Source organism: Stegodyphus dumicola, chromosome X2 (assembly GCF_044657685.1).
Source record: "Stegodyphus dumicola isolate Sdum_Otavi_A_Nest chromosome X2, ASM4465768v1".
Lineage (NCBI taxonomy): Eukaryota > Metazoa > Arthropoda > Arachnida > Araneae > Eresidae > Stegodyphus > Stegodyphus dumicola.
The window spans coordinates 61,742,912-61,766,170 of record NC_140781.1 but is presented as its reverse complement, the minus strand read 5'-3'; the positions used below and the strand labels follow the sequence as shown (position 1 = coordinate 61,766,170).

At 31.9% G+C, this 23,259-nt stretch overlaps 1 protein-coding gene across 2 annotated transcripts in view; it reads left to right on the top strand.

The window, feature by feature from the left end:
- Nucleotides 1-23,259, top strand: part of LOC118205710 (protease-associated domain-containing protein 1) — a 45,998-nt gene that overhangs the window by 5,625 nt on the left and 17,114 nt on the right. For both annotated transcript variants that reach the window (XM_085810081.1, XM_035378003.2), the window contains exons 2-3: nt 2,314-2,426; nt 15,634-15,743. In XM_085810081.1, coding sequence (XP_085666207.1) covers nt 2,314-2,426; nt 15,634-15,743 — 223 coding nt within the window. The remainder of the gene's footprint in view (nt 1-2,313; nt 2,427-15,633; nt 15,744-23,259) is intronic.

Below are 23,259 nucleotides of genomic sequence, written 5' to 3'. Positions count from 1 at the left end.
TAAGTTTGTGCAATTCTTTGTCTTGTTATTTTGGTTTTGTGTAGTGGCCACAAGCCAAAATAACAAGTCAAAGATTTGCACAAACTCTGTATCCATGTGCCTCCAAAAATCACCAATTTTCGTCAAGGGGTACCAGAGACTATATTTTTTAACCGGAATTTTGTTTGACTGAAGACACGTTATTTCGCAAATAAGGTAAGTGGATATTTCCTTTGTGTAGTCCAAAAATGAATTTCCTTTATGTAACTTCATTGTTTAATTTAAAATGTAGTTTATTGAGATTATATATTTTTTGTTGGCTCCTCCTTTGACTTTTTAAGTGAATATAGGTCAATGTGTACATGGACGAAGTCAAGGGAGTGTGCAATGCCTAGTTTGTACAATTTTCTGATTTTTTTATAAGTGAAAATAGGTCGATGCTTACATGGATACCGAGTTTGTGCAATTCTTTGTCTTGTTATTTTGTCTTTGTGTAGCAGCAATTTTTACACCAAAAATCACCACTACGCAAGCCATAATAACAAGTCAAAGAATTGCACAAACTTGATATCCATGTACCACCGAAAATTGCTAATTTTCGCCAAGGGGGCACCTGTAAATATATTTTTACCGAATTATTTTATTTATCACCTCTGTAGTTATCTTGTAAACATATAATTATGTACAATTACCAAGCATAAAGTATGCATGATAAGAACAGGAATAACATTTTGCATTATGGAAATAAGTCTTTTTTTTTTTTTTTTTTGCACACACTAGTGGTTTTTATAGAAGATAAAGCATATTTACGGAACCCGGTGACAAAAATTGGTGATTTTTGGCGGCACATGGATACCAAGTTTGTGCAATTCTTTGACTTGTTATTTTGGCTTTAAATTCATAACATGTTTGCCTTTTTTATGTTATTTTATTGTTTGGTTATTTTATTGTTAAGTTTATTGACATTATGTAGTTTTTTTGTTTGCCTGTATTGTAGAATTGGTGCTCCTTTGACTTTTTAGCGAGTGGCGATTTTAACCCTAAAAATTGCCACCACACAAAAAGAAAATAAGTCAAAGAATTACACAAACTCGGTATCCTAATTATTGACCTATTTTCACTTTAAAAAAAAAATCACAGAATTTCTCAAATTAGGCATTGCGCACTCCCTTGACTTATAAAGTACACATTGATATATTTTCACTGAAAAAGGTCAAAGGAGCATCCAATTCTAGGTAAAAGTATATTTACTGAACATTCAACTACTCATGTTACCATAACTGAAACAACTTTGATAATACAAGGGGTATCCTTCAGTCTCCTCTAACCAGATACTGTTTATTTTCATACTTTATTAAAACAGTTGTAAAATATCATAATAATAATTAAACAATGTAACATTTGATTTTTGTATTATTTATTTTTATAATTATTATTTATATGTGGATATAGATTTTGTATGATGCTCATTGTCGAGAATATGTTAACAAATAATACCACTGTAGATCATAATGTATTATAGCATATGAATATTTGGTTCCGTTTCGTCGGCGCAAATCTCGCCAAGCAGACTTTATTGGCGACAACATACAGTATACACATAAAAAATATTAAAAAAACGTTAGTTCTAAGAATTCTTTTTTTGAAGGCATAAACATTTTAATATCGCTTAAAATTTTATAAAAAGCCAATAAATTTGTAAAAAGACATTAATTTAAGAATTTACTATGCTTTCATGGTTCAACATCCTGATTCGCCGGTTCATATCACGTGACCCCAAGCGATCTCATTTCACGTAAACTACTCTACAAAAATCTAATGCTCTCAGTACTTATCTACATTAATTTCAAGTTACATCTTAATTTGGATCACAAGTTTAAATGCAAGAAATATTTCAATTCGTACGAATAGCTTACTCAGAAATTATGTAAAACTGCAGTGCTTTACTTCGCTAATGCATTCTCGTTAGAATGGATGAATTTAACCCTTGACTTTACCTTTTCTATATTTTCGGCTTCGGGTTAAGCGCTGTGATTGCATCCTAATTAACTTAATTACCGAAAATGGCCTTAGACATAAAACTGAACTATCTGATAAAAATTCTATGTAATTGTATGCCAGTATTGAAAGAAACAATCAATCTGATAAGAAAAAGCTGCGACTTGTTTTGAAAATGAGGCTTAAAAGGTTACCAGCGAGAATATTCTGTTTGGCATCGGTTGTACTATTATTGGCGACTTTATCGCTTGCGCCGGCAAAACGGAAAAGTACCGAATATTTTAATTTGAATAAGTCAAAATGTGTATCTTTTGATCGTTCTTTTTAATATCGTAGGTTTTGAAGATGTTAAAGGTATAAAAGAAGATATTTATTTTGAGATTGTGGAACCTGAAACATTGCATTATACTTTTAAAGTGAGACCTGCTCAAGATTTTGGTGTCCCATTTGTGAGTACTTGCTAGACAAAGATTTATCTTTTAAAAATAATAATAACCTCCGAATTATGCCTGGTTTTACTCTGATAAAGTTTATGTTATGTGTGCGAGTTCTTTCTAAATGCAGTTGACCTATTTGTGTTTGTTTTAAATTGATTTATTTATTTTACAAATTATAATCATTACATTAGCAGAATAGTATTGTAGCTAAAACAATAATCTATGTTGTTGTTTCACACTTATCTAATTATCTAAAATTAATACTAGTCTAAGGCTGAACTTCACCTATTTAAAAAATGTTTCGTCAAATTAGGAGTGTTTCCAAATGAATATTAGGAATATCTGTACTAATATATTGTGTTTGTTAAATAATTGCATTGCTTAATGATGAATAATTTATTATTTTTGCAGATTAAGCTTGATTGATATGATCAAGCATTAGACTAAAATACATATGCCTATTCATAATCATATAAATGAGTCTTGCATTTCTTGTAGTGCCATTGATATCATGGCAAATGGCAAATAATTTAACATACAGTGCAAAGATACAGTTATCTTAATTATCTTAAATACAGTGCAAAGTCCCAAAATCCGGACTCCCAATGTGCAGAATGATCTAATATCTGGATCACTAGACCACCAAACAACCAATAACTAAGTAAATGGATAAAATAATAAAATAAATTCCCAGCTTCTCTAATAAAATCTAGGAAGGGAGAATATAATACTCAACAAAAGCAGGTGTGTAATAAATGTGATTTTTCTTCCCCAACAATATATTCCTGCATGCCACTTTCAAATACTTGCTGGTTAGACAGTTACACTGTGACCAATAACCGTACATTGATTGAACTTGTATTTGTGTTGGCCAGGATCACACTTTTGACTCTTGAGAGGTTGTGGTGGGGAGATGGCACGTTTTGGCACTCAGTGCAATCTTTGCAGGTCCTGAATTCTAAAAAGGTAAAAATATATTTCAGGGTTCCCCTTTGCCAAAATTGGTGATTTTTTGGCATCATTCCTGTTTCTGTCCAACGCCCTCTCTAGTAAAAGGGCATCCAAAACATAATGCAGTGAAACATAATTAAAACAAAAATATATTATCTGAATAAACTGCATTTTAAATCAAACAAGGAAATAACATAAGAATGGAAATGCATGTTATCTAATCTATGCAGTAAAAAAAGGAAATATAGACTTAACCTTATTTAAAAATTTCTGTTTCTTTGGTACGTGTGACGCACAGAGCTCCTTAACAGCATCCAAAAACTGCCTCAAGTTATCTGAACGATGTGTATACCGCTGTCACCACATAAATTCACAAAAATAAGAATCGAATTTAATTCAGACTTGATCATCTTAGAATAAAATAAAAACATCTGCCCTGAAGATAAGGATAGTGCTGACAGATCAACTTCCAGTTCATTGCGCACCGCAACGTTTCTCCCCCCTTCGCAGAGCAGCGTGAAATTGATAAACAGATTTCGGAATGGTTAGAGAAACAAAGGATATGCCTTTAGCCATATTTTGCAGCAATTCCACTTTTTGTTTGATGGACATCGAAACATGCTTTCGCTTTGTAGATCCTTTGCCAGCTCGAGAATCGGAAATTCTTTTTGACATAATCAAAAGTTCAACCTTACTTTTATGAAATTGTTCTAACAGTCTGCAAAAAATAATAAGCCAGATCCAATTAGAAGATTAAGGAACAACGCAATTTGTAATTAGATAATTTTAGCTTAGCTTATACCGTCCGTTATAAATTAAAAGCGCATACGTAAAGGTATTATGCATTTACGCATGCGCAGAAAGTTTGTAGCTTTGAGGTCCGGATTAAAGACTTTTGACTGTATATAATACATTTTTATTGATTTTTTTTGATAAAGTTGTTCTGCAGAGCAAAATTCTGCGCGGAATTTTTTGCTTTTTGAGTTTCTTTCATGTTTTTTTTTTGCTTACTTCACTGTTTGTAAGATATTGAAAAGTTTTGCATGATTTTTTTTCCTTCAACGGAAAGTTGGTTAATTTTTTTATTAGGATAATTAATATTTGTATTAAGGGATATAGCTTATTTCATTGTAATTTTTTTCTCTTGAAAATATAAGATAAAATATTAATTATACTTTGCTTTTCAGAATTTTTTGTTTTTTTGTATTCTTTTATGTTATTTATTGCTCATTTCACTGTTTTTAAGATATTGCAAAGTTTTGAGTAATTTTTTTAGGAAACAAAGTTCTTAAACCTTCTTTATATCATTTTAGTTCGTAAAATTTTGCAAAGGAAAGTTGGTTAATTTATTTATTAGGATAATTAATATTTTTATTAAGAGATATTGCTTATTTCATTGTAATTTTGTTATACGTAATAACTTTTTTTTATGAAGTTGTTCTGCAGAGTAAAATTCTACGCAGTTTTTAAATTTGACGTTTGGTGTTCCCTTCAGCCATTTTCTCGGTATATTTAAAAGGCAGACGAAGGCTGGCAGCGAAGCTGCTAGTAATTCAATATAAAGAATTTTTATTATTCCCTGCTTTGCAATATATGACTGTTTTGATCACTTTGTTCTAAGTAAGGAACAGTCATGAATGTAACTTTCAAAAGTTGATATACTAAGCATTTTAATTTTTACTTATGTATGACACATAAACATAAAAAAGGAAAATTTTGATTGAAAACTTTTGAAAGAATTTTAAAGTTTTGCTACTTGAAGCGACTGATTTATATCTGAGAATTAATGAATATATTTATTGAAATAAAGAAGCATTTCAGTTAATACAAATATTGAAAATAATTTTAAAATAATTCTTTCGAATGTCTGGGAATGATATCAGTTGCTTTTAAAAGTAGCATTCAGTTTGGTAATGGATTGAATGCACACAAAACCGATAATGGCTTCATAAAATTTATTTTCACAGAAAAAATACTTTACAGTTTTAGAACATCCCATAAGGTACTGGTACAGCTCTTCTCAGTATGACAACACAGTCAGTAGTCACCACTTTAAACTACTAAGAACATTAAACACAATACAATGCAAAGAGCGAAGCTCACATGATCTCACAAAAGTGCAGTTAGCTCTGAGCTAGAAACTGGGAGCTTATGCTCTCTCTGGGCTTGTATAGCTTTCCCTCGCCACCAAAAAGTCACTTGTATCTTCCATTTCCTGGAAGGTATATATGGTTAAAATTACATACAAGAGCCAGATGCGTTTACAGTTACATATATGGATTAATTACAGTACTAATTAGTTATGCAGGGACTGAGCCGAAATGACACCAAATGGTTGTCAAGTCTGGTGACACAAGTTAGTCACCAAAAAACCTTTGCCAACTTGCCAATATCACACCAATTTAAAGACTTAGCTGTTTACCTCAATATTAAATTGATTTGGCCCTGTAATCTTATTTTTCTGGTGAAGCTCTGCTATCTTCAGGCATTTTATATAACATTATGGAAGAGATAATGTCCATTCACCCCATCTCGATGAGTGTATCATATATACATCAGTACTTAATCTTACAACATGTAACTCTGTCTGACGACATGTCACTTAGCGAAACTCGCCTTGGAGATGGTGTTGTTGCAGTAGTATGATCTCGCAAGATAGGTATTTCACGCCGCTAAGCCTAACTTTTTTTAAAAAAATTCATTTAAAATATTTTTCATTGTTTTAATTTTTTCTGTAATTATGTTTAAAATTAATATAATCATAAATATAGAATATCAAGAGATTCTGAAAAATTTTAATTAAAATAAATGTAAAATAAAATATTTGACTTGTTTTGCTGAAATATTGTAACTTACTTAAATTTATATCTAAACATACATAATAAAATATATGATTAAATATTATATAATTATTCCCAGCAGAATACTTAATTGCTGGAATCTCGCCATTTTAGGTACATCTACAGGGGTATGTTGATTTTGAATGAAGGGGAATTTTCACTCATCTTTGGTTCATAGACATTACTAGTTTCTTCAACTATTATATTCATTAGATTATCGAAAAAAATTGTGGAATTTTCTCAGATATAAGTCAATTTTATTGGCAAACTTTAAATTAAATTTACTTCTGCAATTCCCGTAAATTCATAAGGTTTCAATTACTTAGTAGATTGAATTCGTGATGGAGTAACCACTGTTGTGCTAAATTGTGAGGTGAGAGCAAAGCAAAACTTCCAGTTCAGTCTCTGACAAACTTTTGGTATCAAAATCCCTATTTTCACTTAAATCTAGTGTCTCCAGTGTCAAAATAGTCATTCATGGGCTTTATAATTCGAATATACTCGTCTTCTGTTAAGAAAACTTTTTTCTCTAAGATATCGCACTATTAGTTTAACTCTCTTAACCAGTGCAAAAAATCTTACATCTGCTATCTAAAGAAGATGCAAACTGAATGCAAACTGGAGTTCCTAAAACCACAGCTCCACTCCTAAATTTCCTGTTTAAAAAAACAAAATTAAAGCATTTGAAACTGTTCAATGCTTATATCATCACGTGAAGCCTCAACCGTGTGTCAGTTGGGTTTTGTTTACTTTATACCATCTGGTTGTACATTTAAACAAATCACCAGAATCAGAAAGTACTTCATGGGCACAAGGTCAGCAATGTATATGTTCAAATAAGCTAACTGTAATGGATTCTGATTGCCATCTAGTGATTTAAAAAATTTCTGAAAGAACGTGCATATTTGAAAGTGCATATATGACGCATGTCTGGAAAATCAATGCAAGCAGTGATGCACCAGTGCATCACCTGGTTGCTAGTGACGTTTGGGACTGATGCATATATGACGCACCCATCTGCAGAGGATTTTCAATTTAGCAACATGGTGTCGCAAGGGGGTTAATAATAAAATTAGTTTCGTGTGTTAAAATAATTGCCTTTAAAAATAGCTTCACATTTGTGCAAAATTATGGAACAATGTAGATCTTAGCATTTCTTTCAAGAAAGAAGACATCCTTTCACAACAGTCGCGGTCTTAGCATCCCATCCAAGGAAAAAACATCGTAACTGAAATTCCTTTTTTTCTAGAATGTCTCAACTTGCCATTAACAGTGTAAATAATATTTACATATTCTGAAATGCAGTTTATAGGTAGGGGAAAATGAGAACATTAGGTTATTTCCTAACATTTATGTTAGTTAAAAAAAGTATTATAATAATCAGTTGATAACAGTGAAATTATGTAAATGAGGGTTTTAGGCCAAGAAAATAAACAACAAAACAAACATAATTATAACAACATAATCAAGAGCACTGAGCAGCATCTGATATGTATGCAAATCTTGCTGCACTTGTGGTGGGCGACAACGATCGTTCAAAAATTACTTTTCACTGGAAAATAGTGGAAAAGGGGGAGACATCTTTGCGATTTTGCCCGAATGAAGTCTCAAATAAGAATATTTCAAGCTGATCCTAGAAGGTAAAACTGAGGATCTAAAATCTTAAAAGTGCCAGAATCCTCAAAGTTCCCATGATTCCGGGTCGTGGACTTTGTACTGTATAAATATTTATCTGAAATTTCTTTTGTAAACAGTTCTTATGCAGATTAGATCTAATATAGAGCTGCTGAATAACATAATAAAATGTATACAAAGCAAGTACCGTAATTTCGGGTATATAAGCCACCCTGGCGTATATGCCGCACATATGATAATTGACTGAAAAAAATTTAAGTTTATCAGAAAGCTACACCGCCCCAGCAAAGTATTCCAAAACATGGCACTTAATATTCATTTATTCCCTGCCATATTGATGTAATCATCATCGATAATATTTTATAACATTTATAACATAAATATAATCAGTAATATATAAATAAATAAGACTTCATTTGATGATTTCTAATAGATATTATTTTTACGGGTTAGGTAAACCTTGGTTATCACCATAAATTACCATATTATGAAAAAGAATGCTTACATTAGATAAACAGAATTTTTTAATTAAACTACATTTATTTATACAAAACCTTCAAAATCTGACTCGTTAATTTCAGAATTAAATAAATTTAACAAATGATCATCAAGGTCAATTTCATCATTCTGTTCTAAATCACTTCTTTCAAGGAATCTATTAGTATGTTACATTCATAGGTTGCGTATATTTTTCTCACTGTCAAGTCAGCACTCAATTAATCCAGGTTTTAATTATTTTATTCCAGGTTCATCTTAATTTGGCAAATACATGATAAGGTAAAAACACACCAGCATTAATTCTCAAGTTCCACGTGCTACTCACTCAACAACAAGAGCAAACAGAATTACTTCACACAGCTTGCTCACAAAATAAGTTTATACTGAATACATATAATTAAATATAAAATGTATTTAAAATTGTAAAAATTATGAATTAAATCTTAAAATTATATACTATTATTTAAATGTTAATTTTACTCCCAAACCTTTTTTATACATTATTTACATCTTATTTTTAAACTTAGCATGTGTTATTGTCAAGCCTAATTTAGAGAATAAAATGTTATTGACTGGTGCCTCCATCTGTTTGAGGATTTTAAACTATTTGTTGTTCCAACAAATCTTTCATTAATGTTTCATTTCTTATCTTTTATTTTCTTTTCTGATGATTTCCGATTTAATGAAAGCTGATATCATCGTATCAGCTCAGACTGATTGCCATGCTTTATCGACCCATAAGACAGTTTCCTCATACAAAGCAGTTCTCATTCGTCTGGAATTTGTGAAGGAATGGAGTCTGCTTTGCAGACATTCCTCCCGCTGCTTTTGTAGTTCATGCTTGAAAATTTTATTGTTAGTTAGATCCAGCGGTTGTAAAATTTTGTAAGCTCACCTGGTATCACTGAGACATCGCTGCTAAGTTTTTTTGCTTCAGATCTTACTGTATCTGGTAAATGGGATCTCATTGAATTCAGAATAATGAGTCTTTGGGGTTGGAAAAAAGCACCTTTCCTTTTTTGATAAATTTCTTTCGGTCAAAATAACATCGCTTCTTCGCACATCCATCCTTTTTCGTTGGCACAAATGATAATTCCTTTAGGGAAGTTTCCTTTTGAAAGTTACCAAAGAGGTTAATTTCTCTTCTTCGGTGACAGAACCCAAAATACAACAATAAAAGAAGTTTTAATTTTCTTTAATTTTCTTAGATGTGTTCTCCAAAAAAAGCTATCTTTTCTCCAGGCCAGTCCACAAAAAGTTTTTCTCCAGCTGTTGTTTTGGTCCTTACAGATAATTACTTTTGCTTCATAAACCTGAAACACCAATTAGGTCCTCCAACAAAATTTTTAATCCCCATTTATCGAGGAATTACCTTTGCTTGAAGGCAAATTCTAACTGTTGATACTGATAATCCACTTTCTTTCTTCTCTGTTGTTCATTCCTCTAAATTGTCTTCCAAAACAGGCAAGGCTATAGCAGCAGTTCGACAAGATCTTTTATTCTTAGGCATTTTCTCTAATTCTTCTTGTTTGGACTTCCACTTCCGAATGCATTGCTCATCAGTTTGAAATTCTTTAGACTCAGCTCAATTTCTTGACTGCTGAAAGCTCAAAAGCAGCTGTATAACTTTTTCTTTGAGTGGGAGCCATAGTAATATTTTTAAAGCACAGATGATTTGGCAAGTAAACATAGCTCTCTCCATTAAAACAAGAAGTCATATGAAAGTGTGGGCAAAACCATGGAGTTTAACAGAAAGTACATGCATTATGATGTCTTTACAGAGAGTGCCATCTGCCTTAGTTAGACGAGTTTGAACTTATTGCACTGCCTTAGCGCAATCTGAGATTAGAATATTGCAGCGAATTCTTACCATTCCGCTTGTGCATAACTTACGATCTGAGCTAGCAAAGTTTTAAGGACAGAGGGAAAATAAAATTCCCTCAGATATGCCACAGACCTAAATTTTCAGCTTTTAAACACATATGAGCCACGGCTTATCTACCCGAAATTGCGGTAGTAGAAGTATTGTAGTGTTTAATAGTGTAAAATTATAGCATGAACTGTGTTTATAAAATCATGTTGATGAATTTGGCATGAAAAAGAAAGTTTGGGAATTTTCTTACATTTACATTTAGGAAGAAAAAAAAAGTTTTAAACTGGGAACTACATTGGCTAACAAAACTTTAAAATTTGTTCTATTTTAATTTAAGCCACATATGGTTCCTTCAGCCTTTTTATTATTTGTGGTTCGTAATAGTGAGTGCATCAAGTACAGTATCTCAATAATGTATAAAGTCAAACTTCATTATAAAATTATCCATAAGAACTTTGGCAAAAACAACCATATAAGCTGCGTGATTTAATATGTAGGTAGGCTTTTGAACAGTGTAATTATTAAATTTGCATAACACAGAGAAAAATAAGTATTTTAAAATAAATATTGACATTTTTAAATATTCAACATATAACTTAGTAGAAGTAGTGGCGTTAAATACCTAACAACATTCTGTTTAAAAATTATATCGTTTTATATGTCATAAATATACAGAGAAACCTGAATTATATCAAAACCTATTGAAAGAAATAAATGATACTTGATTTCTTTTTTCAATATATAAGGCTTAATAGCTGTGTCTCATAAAAAAGTTAGAAATGTTCTTCACTAGCATCAAATACAGTCAAAAGTCTTTAATCCGGACTCGTCGGGACTTCGGCGATTCCAGATTATCGATTTTTCCGGATTATAGATCATCAGTTTAAATCTGGTAAGATGGCATGCAGAAATTATAAAATTAAAAATATGAAACCGTAATTTATAAAATAATGAGCAATTATGATCTAAAGGGTATCAAAATTTACCAAAAAAGAAGCCTAATATTTATTTGTTTACTTTATTAAACATTTCTTTCAACGCGCGGATGCGTAAAGCATACCTTACGCATAGCCGAAATTAGAAAATTGCAACCAGAAAACTATTTGATTTGTATTTGTGGTATTTATAATGACGAGGAATTTGATTTAAATCATATCAAAGATGGAGTACATCGAAATTAAATACTACATTTAGTAAGGAATTATAAGCCGAATAAAATAAAAACATCTGCTCTGAAGATAACGATAGTGTTGACAAATCAACTTCCAGTTCATTGCGCGCCGCGACGTCTTCCCCCCCCCACCACGCAGAGCAGCCTGAAATTGATAAACAGATTTCGGAACGGTTAGATAAACAAAGAATATGCCTTTATCCATTTTTTGTAGCAATTCGTTTTTTGTTTGATGGACATCGAAACATACTTTCGTTTTCTAGATCCTTTGGGAGCTCCAGCATCGGAAATTCTATTTGACATAATCAAAAGTTCAAGCTTACTTTTAGAAAATTGCTCTTACAGTCTGCAAAAAATAATAAGCCGGATCCAATTCGAAAATTAAGGAACAACGCAATCATCAACATTAACTGAAATAGATAATTAGATAATTTTAGCTTATACCGTCCGTTATACATTAAACGCGCACGCGAAAACATATTCTGCACTTGCGAAGACGCATATGCGCAGTCGTAAATGTCTTGGGCGCACGAGTAAAATGCCTATGTGCATGCGCAGAAAGATTTTAGCTTTGAGGTCCGGATTATGGGTCTCCGAATTAACGACTTTTGACTGTATTGCCATTAAAAACATGCAGTACTTCAGTGGTCTCAAATTGCTGGCGGGCTGAATACATGATCTGACACTAGCTGATGGGATGCAACTTTTTTTTAAACAAAATTAGTCTGTATGTAATATATACTTTACTCCGCATATACCTCTAACGCACACATATATGTAATAATTTTGATGTGTAGTCATCATGGGAGAGTGGCAAGATGAGATGAAGATGACAAAACTAGATTCTGACAAGTCACCAATCTTTATTTTTGCAGATATCAAAAATCAACCTTTTGCAGACACAATCTTTTTTTTAATCATAAGTGAGAACACAATAATTTCCATATGCATGGTTTTTAAAAGTATGACATAAGCATTTTGGATAGGACAACATAAGCAGTGCAGAGGTTTTTGCAGCGAGGAAGCTATAGAAAGGAATGACATAGTTTTTTGTGCCAGGAGTATTTATACTAAGTCTGATGTAATTGTAGAGACAAGCTATGATTGTTTAATTTGAGGTTGATATGTAACATATAAAAATGTCAAATTTGGGAGAACAGATGAATTTAGGGGGAGGGAAGCATCAAATCTATAATCGTTAATTTTGAGATCGGGAATTATTTTTAAAATAGCTATTGTATTTTATTATATCTTAGACACATACACACACCATCCATTTAGAAACTGATGGTACATATGGTGCATATGTGTAAGTTTCTGTGTTTGGAAAATATATTTTTTTAATTTAATTTTTCTCCTATATGGTTTAATTGAAATTTTATTTCATTATCCAGTTGTATTTTCTAGAATTTGTTTCTCTATCCTTTTGTATCTCAAATTTATAATTTTTTCCTTCTTTCTGGCTAAAATTAAGAGATTAATTCTTTCGGTTAAATTGTGTTTTCTATTTTCTTTAGGTGCTTAATCCTTTATGTATATTTATCAAAATACAATAAACAATAATAAAAAATGCAAAGAAGGTATTTTCTATCTGAAATCAAAATGTTGGTAACTGCAAGATATTTTTGTTTGTTATGCTTCGCAAATTAAAACATATTGGCAGTTAAGTATTAAATTTTCAGACGAACATTTATTTTAAATTATTCTAATATACGAAATTATCCACTAAATAACTTACTTAATTGAACATAGTTTATTAAGATTTTCCAAATTTTCAGAGAAAACACTAAAAGTAGGAAAAAATTGAGGATAAATAAAGACAACCCTCTTTCTTTCGTTTATTAAATTTTTCTTTGACATGTGTAGGAAAATTGCATATATTTGTATGTAAACAAACTTCATTTCGTAATACAGCTTGGTACTTGATCACTTTTGATTCTGATAAAGTTTGTATCCTTGGAGAATTCAACTGCAGGAAAACGACCCAAGCAGTTATGTTATTCTTACTGCAAAATTCATAACTGATCAAATTTATGTATTTTTTGTCGAGTACGAATGAAAGTTAATCATCTTGCAATCAAATCTGTATCTTCAAATCCTTGAGTAACATCTGCATCACGGTGGTAAATTAATTAGCTTCATTTCTTGTTTTTCTAGTGCTTTATTTACTTTCATTTTAATAGTAAGGAAGATAATGTTAATGTGGGCTACAAATTATTAAAATCACATCTTTCCTCAAATTCTTATCGAATATTCTTATGAAATATTTTGATTTAAACTGGATTTCTCATAGGAGAAGTTTAACTGTAAAAGTTTTAATACAAGCATACATGTCAGTCATAAGTTTATTCTTACTTGCAGCTAAGCTCTTTTTTGAGAGTATTTAATGTCCAGTTAAGTCAATGAAAAATGATAAATATGGTATCCGCGTATCATTAAATACCTCATCAATGATTTTATTTATTTATTGTGTTATAAAATTTTTATTTAATTTAGTAATCAAAAAACTTTTTATTACATCGCCTTGACATAAATAACTCACCTTGCTGTACAAAATAATTTCACTGTACTTGCTTTTGGTATCTGCTAAACCATGCAACACATTCAGTGATTCAGAGCTGTTCCATGAATAAAGTTTCCTGTTTTAGTTATTGTTTTCATATTCTTATTGATCTGCAAATTTTTGTCACCGTATTTACAACAAATACATAAAAAAATATGTTTCTCTGTTGCATATAATTGCTTTGGGAGCTGCGAATGCCCTGTGGGCCGCAGTTAGAGACTACTATAGTACTTAAACGTATCATTATGTCAGCTTTTAGTACTATACATATATTTTTTTCATTGAGACTTATTTTCACCTTAAATATCAGAAACCTAATTAGCTTTTTTTTGCCTATAAAGCTTTTAAAAAATAGCACTATCAGAATTTCATGACTGGCAAATCAAGACATCATTATATATATATATATATATATATATATATATATATATATATATAACATATTCCTCTTCATCTGAAAATGACAGCCTTTTTTCTGAAGCTATGGAGCAATAGTGTTGCTTTAAAATAAGCACACTAGGTCACTGTGACCCTTGCTTCATTTACAATTGTAAGGTGTGTTGTCATCATCCACAGAAGGGGTTTTGAAGTAAATTAGAGGACTTGGCTATCTTCCATAGTAATCATTACTATGGAAACAAAGCCAGTAAGAGAAAAATGTCCTCAATATGCTTGCTTACTCTAAAGCAACAGACATAAGTCGGGAAGAGGAACATTGTTTTCTCCCTCCTCTTCTGAAACTAAATTAAAATTTTAACCAAAGTCAATTCATGTTGTTATCCATTTTGAACCATGTTGTTCCATTTTGAAGTTCAGATTCTAAGATAATGTTTAAAATTATTGTTTAATACTTTAATTCTGATCCTCTCATCACCGTTATTCTTTGAGTAAATGGTCCAGGTGGGCAAAAACAAAAGAATGAAGAGAATAAAAAGTATTGTAAACAAAGTAAGTTTACAGTACAGTGCAATTTAATTTTAAACAGAGAAAACAAGTTACTGAAACTAAACAAAAAAAAAGCAGCAATTACGGAAAGAATAACGTTGGCGTCAGTAGTAGGAGAATGGTGAAATCCATAATAGAAGAACTTAGGTGCATAAATTTTATAAGCAACATTGATTTAAAATCTGGCTTTTTGCAGTAAATTTAAGCATTTGAAGGCCAGGACTTTACAAATGGTATATTTGTATGGTGTCCTATATCCAGGTGAGTGTACTCTAGTTGGATAGTGAGAGCAGATCGTTATGAAAAAATGCTAAAGGTTTCAGTATCTGTGGTCATTCATTAAAATTTTTGTGTGTTGCCACAGACTGAATGGATAATTATTTTATCCTGCTATCATATCTAATGATTAGTAAAATAGCTTAATTTATTAGTTTGAGAGTCTGCAGAAAATTTTGTCAAAATACTCTATATTTCCTGATGAATTGAGAACTTTGTTTTTATCTGTTTGATATTTTAATGTTACATATTAATTTTTTTCATTGACTTATCTGCATCTGTATCCAGCAGTCAATTTTATCAATTTGTTAATAATTTTATCAAATTGTTTAACTTGCTGTAAGAGTTACTTATGTAAGAGTTGTATGTTACTTATGTAAAATGAATACTAGATTTATGCAATTTATGATTTAATAAATTTATACAAGTTATACCTATGTATATGTTTTTTCTTTATCCATCCGTAGAATGATAGTCTTCAAAATGTTGGCCTTGTTGTAGCTGAGCCTTCTCATGGTTGCAGTGCTCCTATAAATAAGCTAGAACTTCGTAATAATATTGCCTTGATTGATAGAGGGTAAGGTATATAATAAATTAACAAATATATTAATCCAGATATAATAAATAATGCTACAGTTGAGGTAATGTCCTATCATGTGTTATGTGAATTCATAAGTTATGTCAGCATTTATCGAAATTATTTTAGAGTTTATAGTTTTAACCATTATTGATACAATATAAAAATAAAATTTATGTTAACCTTAGAATGGTAATTTTATGTTAAAATGGCTGTACCCAAATAAGAATATGTCCTGTAGGAAGAGGAGAATGGTGCAAAAGTTGAAAGAAATTAAAAAAGTATAGAAGTATTTACTATTTATATAGGGTATACTGAGGTTGTTCACACTTTTTTAAGGCAATTTTTGCTTGCTGTAGTGAAGAAATTGGAAATAGAGTAGCAGCTCAAGAATTTGAAGTGATGATGCATTCAGTGTTGAAATATTGGGTCTTAATGAAAGTTTCCCACTACCACAAATAACGTCTGTACAAACAGTTCGCATTGCCGTGATATATCATATTTTGTCAAATGACTATTGGCATTTGAAAGAACAAGACTTGGTTTAGAATACTGTGTTGTGAAATTTGTAAAAAATATCTTTATCATTAAGCGCAAGGTGTCTGAAATGGACTTATTGCAGTACCAGATAAGAACCATCATTTACTTCCAGTTCTGTTGCAAAACGTCAGCTACAGAACGTCACCAAATCATGTGTACAACTTTAGGTACTATGTCATATCATTATGACACTGCAAAGTTTTGGTACCGAAAGTTCGAAAACAAAGACTATGACATTCAAGAAACTGAGCGCTCTGGCCAGCCTACTGATGTTGATGAAGGCCCACCTGAGAGAACTTGTCGAAGAAGATCAGTATGCAACTCCTCGAGAACCCGCTAAGGAGTAAGACTTTAGTGCCATTCCATTAGTTGTGCTATGCATCGCATAAACTTGACATGCAAGTTCAATCACTGGGTTCCACATGAGCTGTCTCAAGCAGATAAGGATAGACTTGTTTGGCCCTGCACTAATCTGCTCGAATATCAAAGACAAAATTCTGGACTGGTTTATCACTTGTGATGAAAAGTAGACTTACATCATCAACACAGGCCGAAAAGGGGGTATCATATGACACTGTGAAGGTTTGGTACCAAAAGTTCAAAATTAAGAACTCTGACATTCAAGATGCAGATAGCTCTAGCTGGCCTACTGATGTTGATGAGACCCGCCTGCAAGAACTTGTGCAAGAAGATTAGTATGCAACTCCTTGAGAGTTTGCTAATGCCATTCCATTAGTTGCATCTCAAGCAGATAAGGATAGACTTGTTTGGCCCTGCACTAATCTGCTTGAATATTAACACAAGGATAAAATTCTGGACCAGTTTATCACTTGTGAGGAAAAGTGGACTTACTTCAACAACACAGGCCGAAAAGGAGCAGTGAGCCAGTCAGCAGCTTCACAAAGTGCAATTTGACTGACAAAAGGATAATTTTTTTGTATCTGGTAGGATTACCATGGTATTCTCCACAAAGAGTATCTGGAAAAAGGTAAAAACCTCGACAGTAAGGTGTATAGTGAGATGCTATTCTGTATTGATGCTGCTTTCAAAGAAAAACATCAAACTGAATTCCGACACAAAAAGGTGATGTTCTGTCAAGATAATGCAAGACCACATGTGTCTGCATTCATCAGCTAGACTCTGTATGGACTGTAATGGTTTTGCGACAACCACTATATAGCCTCGACATCACTCCTTTGGACTTTTTTTCACACATTTAGCTACATCTTGCTGGTGCTATCTTCTGTTTTGCACAGGACGTCCAAAATGTTTTTTGACACTCGGCCACCAAGTTTTTGGGCTTTGAAAAACTTCCAAAACATTAGCAGGAAATCATAGATTTGGGTGGTGATTACTGCCCGCACTAAAGGTACTGCATTCATGTTTTTTGATTTTTTGGAATGGATTTTTGGTCCTTAAAAGTCCTTAATTTTGACCAAAATCAGCAGAAGGTACTTAATTTTAATCATCTGAAATTTCTGTCTGTTTCTCTGACTGCCATTTTGAGTGTGAATTAGCATTTTGGAGGAATGGGTTCATGAGTTATAATTTGTTTCTATTTCTAATATAAATGATGGGATACTCGAGTTTCTAAGCAAGAAGTGAAACATAAGCATTTGGAAAGTAATTTTTTCTAATAAAGAGCTCTTACAACTTTTCACTTTTTAGGGATGTGAATTCTTTTATTAAACAGTTCTAAATTTGGCGACTTTTCAACATTTTGGCGATTTTAAGATCAGCTTCTATAGAAAATTTTTAATTCCGAGATCTGAGAATTTTTCAACAATTTTTTTTAAAAACGTAACGTTGATAAATTTCAGTAAAATAATGGTAATATATTGAAATTATATTTAAAAAATAACATTAAAATAAAACATTTTTATTTTTCGCTGTCATATTATGAAGTTTCATTTTGGCAATTATACAATATTTTAAATCTGAAAAATAAACAAGGCATAATGCTATAAAGCACAGTTAACGAAACAGCTCTTAGAAAAAGCAAAATTAGCTATGTAATTAATTCAAAATGTGTTCTTTTCAATTTTTTCATAGTAAGATTTTTTTCCCATGTAATTATGTAAGAATATTCAATATTCTCAGAATGTGCATCAGTTTTCGCTATAAAATTAATTTTACACTTTTTCTCTCCCTCCCTTTTTTCCAAAATATTTATGGCTTTTTGCTGTTACAGAAATGGTAGGAATAATTTTTCTTTTTGAATTTTAGACATTGTAGCTTGAAAGTTTAGAAGTATTTGAAGGCAAAATTTATAGACCCATGATTCTAGAAGATTCGAGAAATATGTGACAAAATGAAAAATGTCTCCATGGTATCAACACGTAATGGATGTATTTTACAGAAAGTTTGCAATGAATTTCTTACTTTTTGGAGAACATCTGGAAGAATGAAAACACAATATTTGAATGTGTTACTTCTGATACTAGAATCTTAACATGTTTATTTTATCTTTATTTTCTCTACTTTTCACTAGACACAAGCATGGAAAATATCAAAAATGCTTCTAATCTTATCACATGGGCAGGCATTATATAAAGGGATTTTTTTTATTAAGAAATTGAAAACTTACAATTTAAAAAATTCGGTACTTTTCCATTTTGCCGGTGCAAGTGATAAAGTCGCCAAAAATGGTACAATGGATACCAAACGAAATATCCTTGCTGGTAATCTTTTACGCCCTATTTTCAAAACAAGTCGCATCCAGTTCTTATCAGATTGATTATTTCTTTCAACACTGGTATACAATTACATAGAGCTTTTACTCAGATAGTTCAATTTTATACCCTAAGGCCATTCACGGTAATTACAATTAGGATGCAATCACACTGCTCACCCGAAGGCGAAAATATAGAAAAGTCAAAGTCAAGGGTTAAATTTTTCAATTCTAATGAGAATGCACTAGCACTAGTAAAGCACTGCGGTTTTAATTAAATTTCGGAGTAAGCTGTTCATATGAATTGAAATATTTCTTGCATTTAAACTTTTATTCCAAATTAAGGTTTAACTTTAAATTAATGTAGATAATTACTGAGAAAATTAGATTTTTGTAGCGTAGTTTCGTGAGATGAGATCACTTGGGGTCACGTGATAAGAAACTGTGAATCAGGGTGTTGTAGCATGGAAGCATAGTAAATTCTTAAATTAATGTCTTTTTACAAAATTTTATTAAAATGTTCATACCTTTAAAATAAAAATTTCTTAGAACTGTTAAAATTTTTTATGTGTATACTGTGTGTTGTCGCCAATAAAATATGCTTGGCGAAATTTGCGCCGGTGAAACAGAAAAGTACCAAAAATTCATCGAATATGTCTTAATGCATCATACACATAGCTGGCACAAGGTATTCTCCCACTTGATGCAATCTCTGTGGATCTTAAATTCTGCTGCCTAATGCCTTTCTAAATTCTTCCAGTGCCTGCTCTAAATTCTAAAAGTTTTGCCATTTTTAGATTTTGTTATTCGATGTGTTACTAAATTCTAAAAATTCTGCCACATGAGCTCTGTAACCGGCCTTTATCATATATATTTCATATTTCTTCTGAATGTTCATATTACTAAAGAAATAAAATTAGCCCCTTTTTCTATACATTCTAAATGCATTTAGTGATTTTTAGAACAGAAATCCTTAATTAAATCCAGAAATTCTAAAATGAAAAGGAAACGTGTTGAAGAAAGAAACTGAATACATAAAGAAAATTATTCTTCAAAGATATGTGCAGTTATTGTTATATAAATTACCCAATTGTTTATGACTTCAGCCTTTACTATAATTTCCCATTTCTATTTCCTCATATGATAGAGTTACTGAGCCAGATTAAATTAAAATCTTTGACCACTAGTCCACATTTTTAGTTTGAATTTGACTGTGCTTGTTTAACTACGCCACCGTGAGCTGTAATTGATTTTGTTAGCATCAGAACATGCTTTTATGTTCCAAGTTCTTTGTAAATAAGAGACTTATTTAAGCCTTTGTCAGATATTGTAGTTATTTTCAGACATAGCGATAATATGCTTAACGTCTGTCGGGGGTTTTGGACTCTTTAACTTTTACCAGGTCAAGTAAACCCTCATAGGTACATTGTTAGGAGATAAAGCATGCAGAAACTAATGAGGGCATTGGTTTGCATTTTGTAAAGATTTAAAATAAGGTGAATCAGAGGCCGATGATAATTAAGTAGAGGCTTTATTAAATGATGGAATTTCACGCACATGGAACAGCACGTTTCTACATATCACACCATGACATAAGAACACTACTACAACTGTTGCCAGATCAACCTAAGCAAAAGTATAAAACAGTTACGGTTAAAACATGACATTAAATAATAAACCGGGGAGTACGTGTGATTATTCTCAACATCCTTCCTTAATCACATATTATTTTACATTTATCTCTTAAATAACATAATCTTGGTTTAGGCAAGCATTTTGTAAACAAATCAGCTAACTGATTTTCACTAGAAACATATACAAGATTTATATCATACAATTTTACAATATCCCTAATATACTTTAATTTAATATCCAAATGTTTTAGTCTAGCACAATTACTTTAATTTAATATTGCTTTAATTACAGACTGATTATCCTCATAAACTGAAACTCATAAATTGAATATTGTCGACTCCTAAAATTTCTTTAGATACATTATAAAATACAGTTAGGTCTTGAATAGCTTTTGCTAAAGCCAAAATTTCTGCTTCAGTAGAGGACAGAGCAATAGATGTTTGCTTTTTAACAGACCAAGTTACAGGACAATCATTAAAGAAAATAATGTACCCTGAAATAGATTTTCTGTCATTTGTATTTGACCCCCTATCAGCATCAACATAAGCATTTATCATAATATCAACACTATTAGATTTACAAAATAATAATTTCAGTTCAGATGTCCCTTATAAATATCGAAGAATTTGCTTCAGACCAGCCCAAGCACTGTTAGTGGGTTGTTCTTGTATCTGACTCAAACAGTTCACAGAAAACAGAATATCAGGACGAGTTGTCATAGATAGATATAGCAAAGCACCTACAAGTTCACGATAAGGGCCATGAAATCTTTCACCATTCACAAAATTTGATGAAGTTGACTTAGGTACTAGAGGAGTATCAGATGGCTTACAATCTAACATTCTAAATCTATTTAATAATTTTTCAACATAAGATTTTTGGCCTAAAGTAAGTTTGTTCTGTGAATATTCAAAACTTATTCCAAGAAATTCATTTGCAACTTCAGCCTTGGACATCTCAAATTCATTTCTAAGTAATTCAATCACAATTCTTACCTCTGAATCATTAGAACCAGCAATTAGCAAGTCATCCACATACAGCTCAATAAATATTTCACTCTGTTTAGTTCTTCTCACAAAAGTACATGCTTCACAGTTTAGTTGTTGGAAGTTTAACTGAATTATAAAATCAGTAAATCTCTTGAACCACTGCCTCGGTGCTTGCTCAAGTCCATAAAGACTCTTAAGAAGCTTGCACACACGACCACTGTTGTCACTGTAGCCCATTGGTTGTTCCATGTAGATTGTTTCCTGGAGATCACCATTCAGAAATGCAGTCTTTACATCTAGTGCATAGATTTCAAGATTCTTTTAAACAATGATAGCCAACACAAGTCGAAGTGATGATGTACTAATTACAGGAGCATAGGTCTCAAAGTAATCAATACCTGGCTTCTGTTCAAAGCCACGAGCAACCAATCTAGCTTTGTAAACATTGTTTCGTTTGATGCGCAACACCCATTTACAGGATATTGGCTTTTCATCCTTTGGCAAGTTGACTAACTCCCACACTTTATTTTTATTAAGAGAAGCTATTTCCTCATCCATGGCTTTCCTCCATAGGACTTGCTCTTCTTTTGGCAATGATGTTATATCCTCATATGTTACTGTATCAAGAGTTACCACATTAGCTTCATAAACAAAGTAATCATTCAACTTTACAGGTAATTTTATATTTCTTCTTTGCCTAGTAATTTCTTCGTGACTTTCTTCAAGATTTCTGGATTCTACATCACTTGAATCATATACTACTTCATCTGTAGCAGGATCTTTACTTTCTATGGAAAAATCATCTTGAACTGAGATACATTTCTTTTTCTCTTCATTGAACAATACATTTCGAGAAACCACAACATGATTTGTGACTGGGTCCAGTAAACGATAACCCATGGTAGAGTATCCAATAAAAATCATCTTTTTTGATTTTGGATCCAATTTCTTTCTTAAGTTATCAGGAACTCTCATGTATGCATCAGATCCAAACACCTTAATAATATTCAAATCAGGCGGCTTCCCATATTTGAGCTTATAAGGTACATTTTCAACAGTCTGATTTGGAATTCTATTCCTGAGATATGCAGCTGTCTGTACAGCATAGCCTCAGAAGGATTTAGAAAGCTTTGCTTTACATATTAGAGCTCGGGCCTTCTCTAAAAGATATCTGTTGGCTCTCTCAGCCACACCATTTAAAGGAGGTGAATACGGAGGAGCAGGATCTATCATAATGCCATTTTTCTTGCAATAACGAGCTAGTTCACCAGACACGTATTCCTAGGCATTATCACACCGAATTTTGTAGATATCAGGATTCTGCTTTAGGAACAATTTAAACACTTCATTTATGTCACTTTTGTGCTTTAAGAGATGCACTTCAGTAAATCTAGAAAAATCGTCTATGATTGTAGCAAAATACTTTTCACCTTCCATAGTGGGTGGATCAATGGGACCACATATGTCAGTGTGTACCATTCTCATTGGCACATGTTCTCTACTTCTAGGACCTTTGTTCATAGGAGTGTTGGAATGTTTTGCTAATATGCACTCTTCACAAAAGCTTGAAGGTGACTCAGATACTGGTAAACCCATTTCTTTTAATATTTTATCAGATGAGTGCCCCATGCGCCTGTGCCATAATTCTGCACTATGATTTGCAATGTATGTTGAAGCTTTA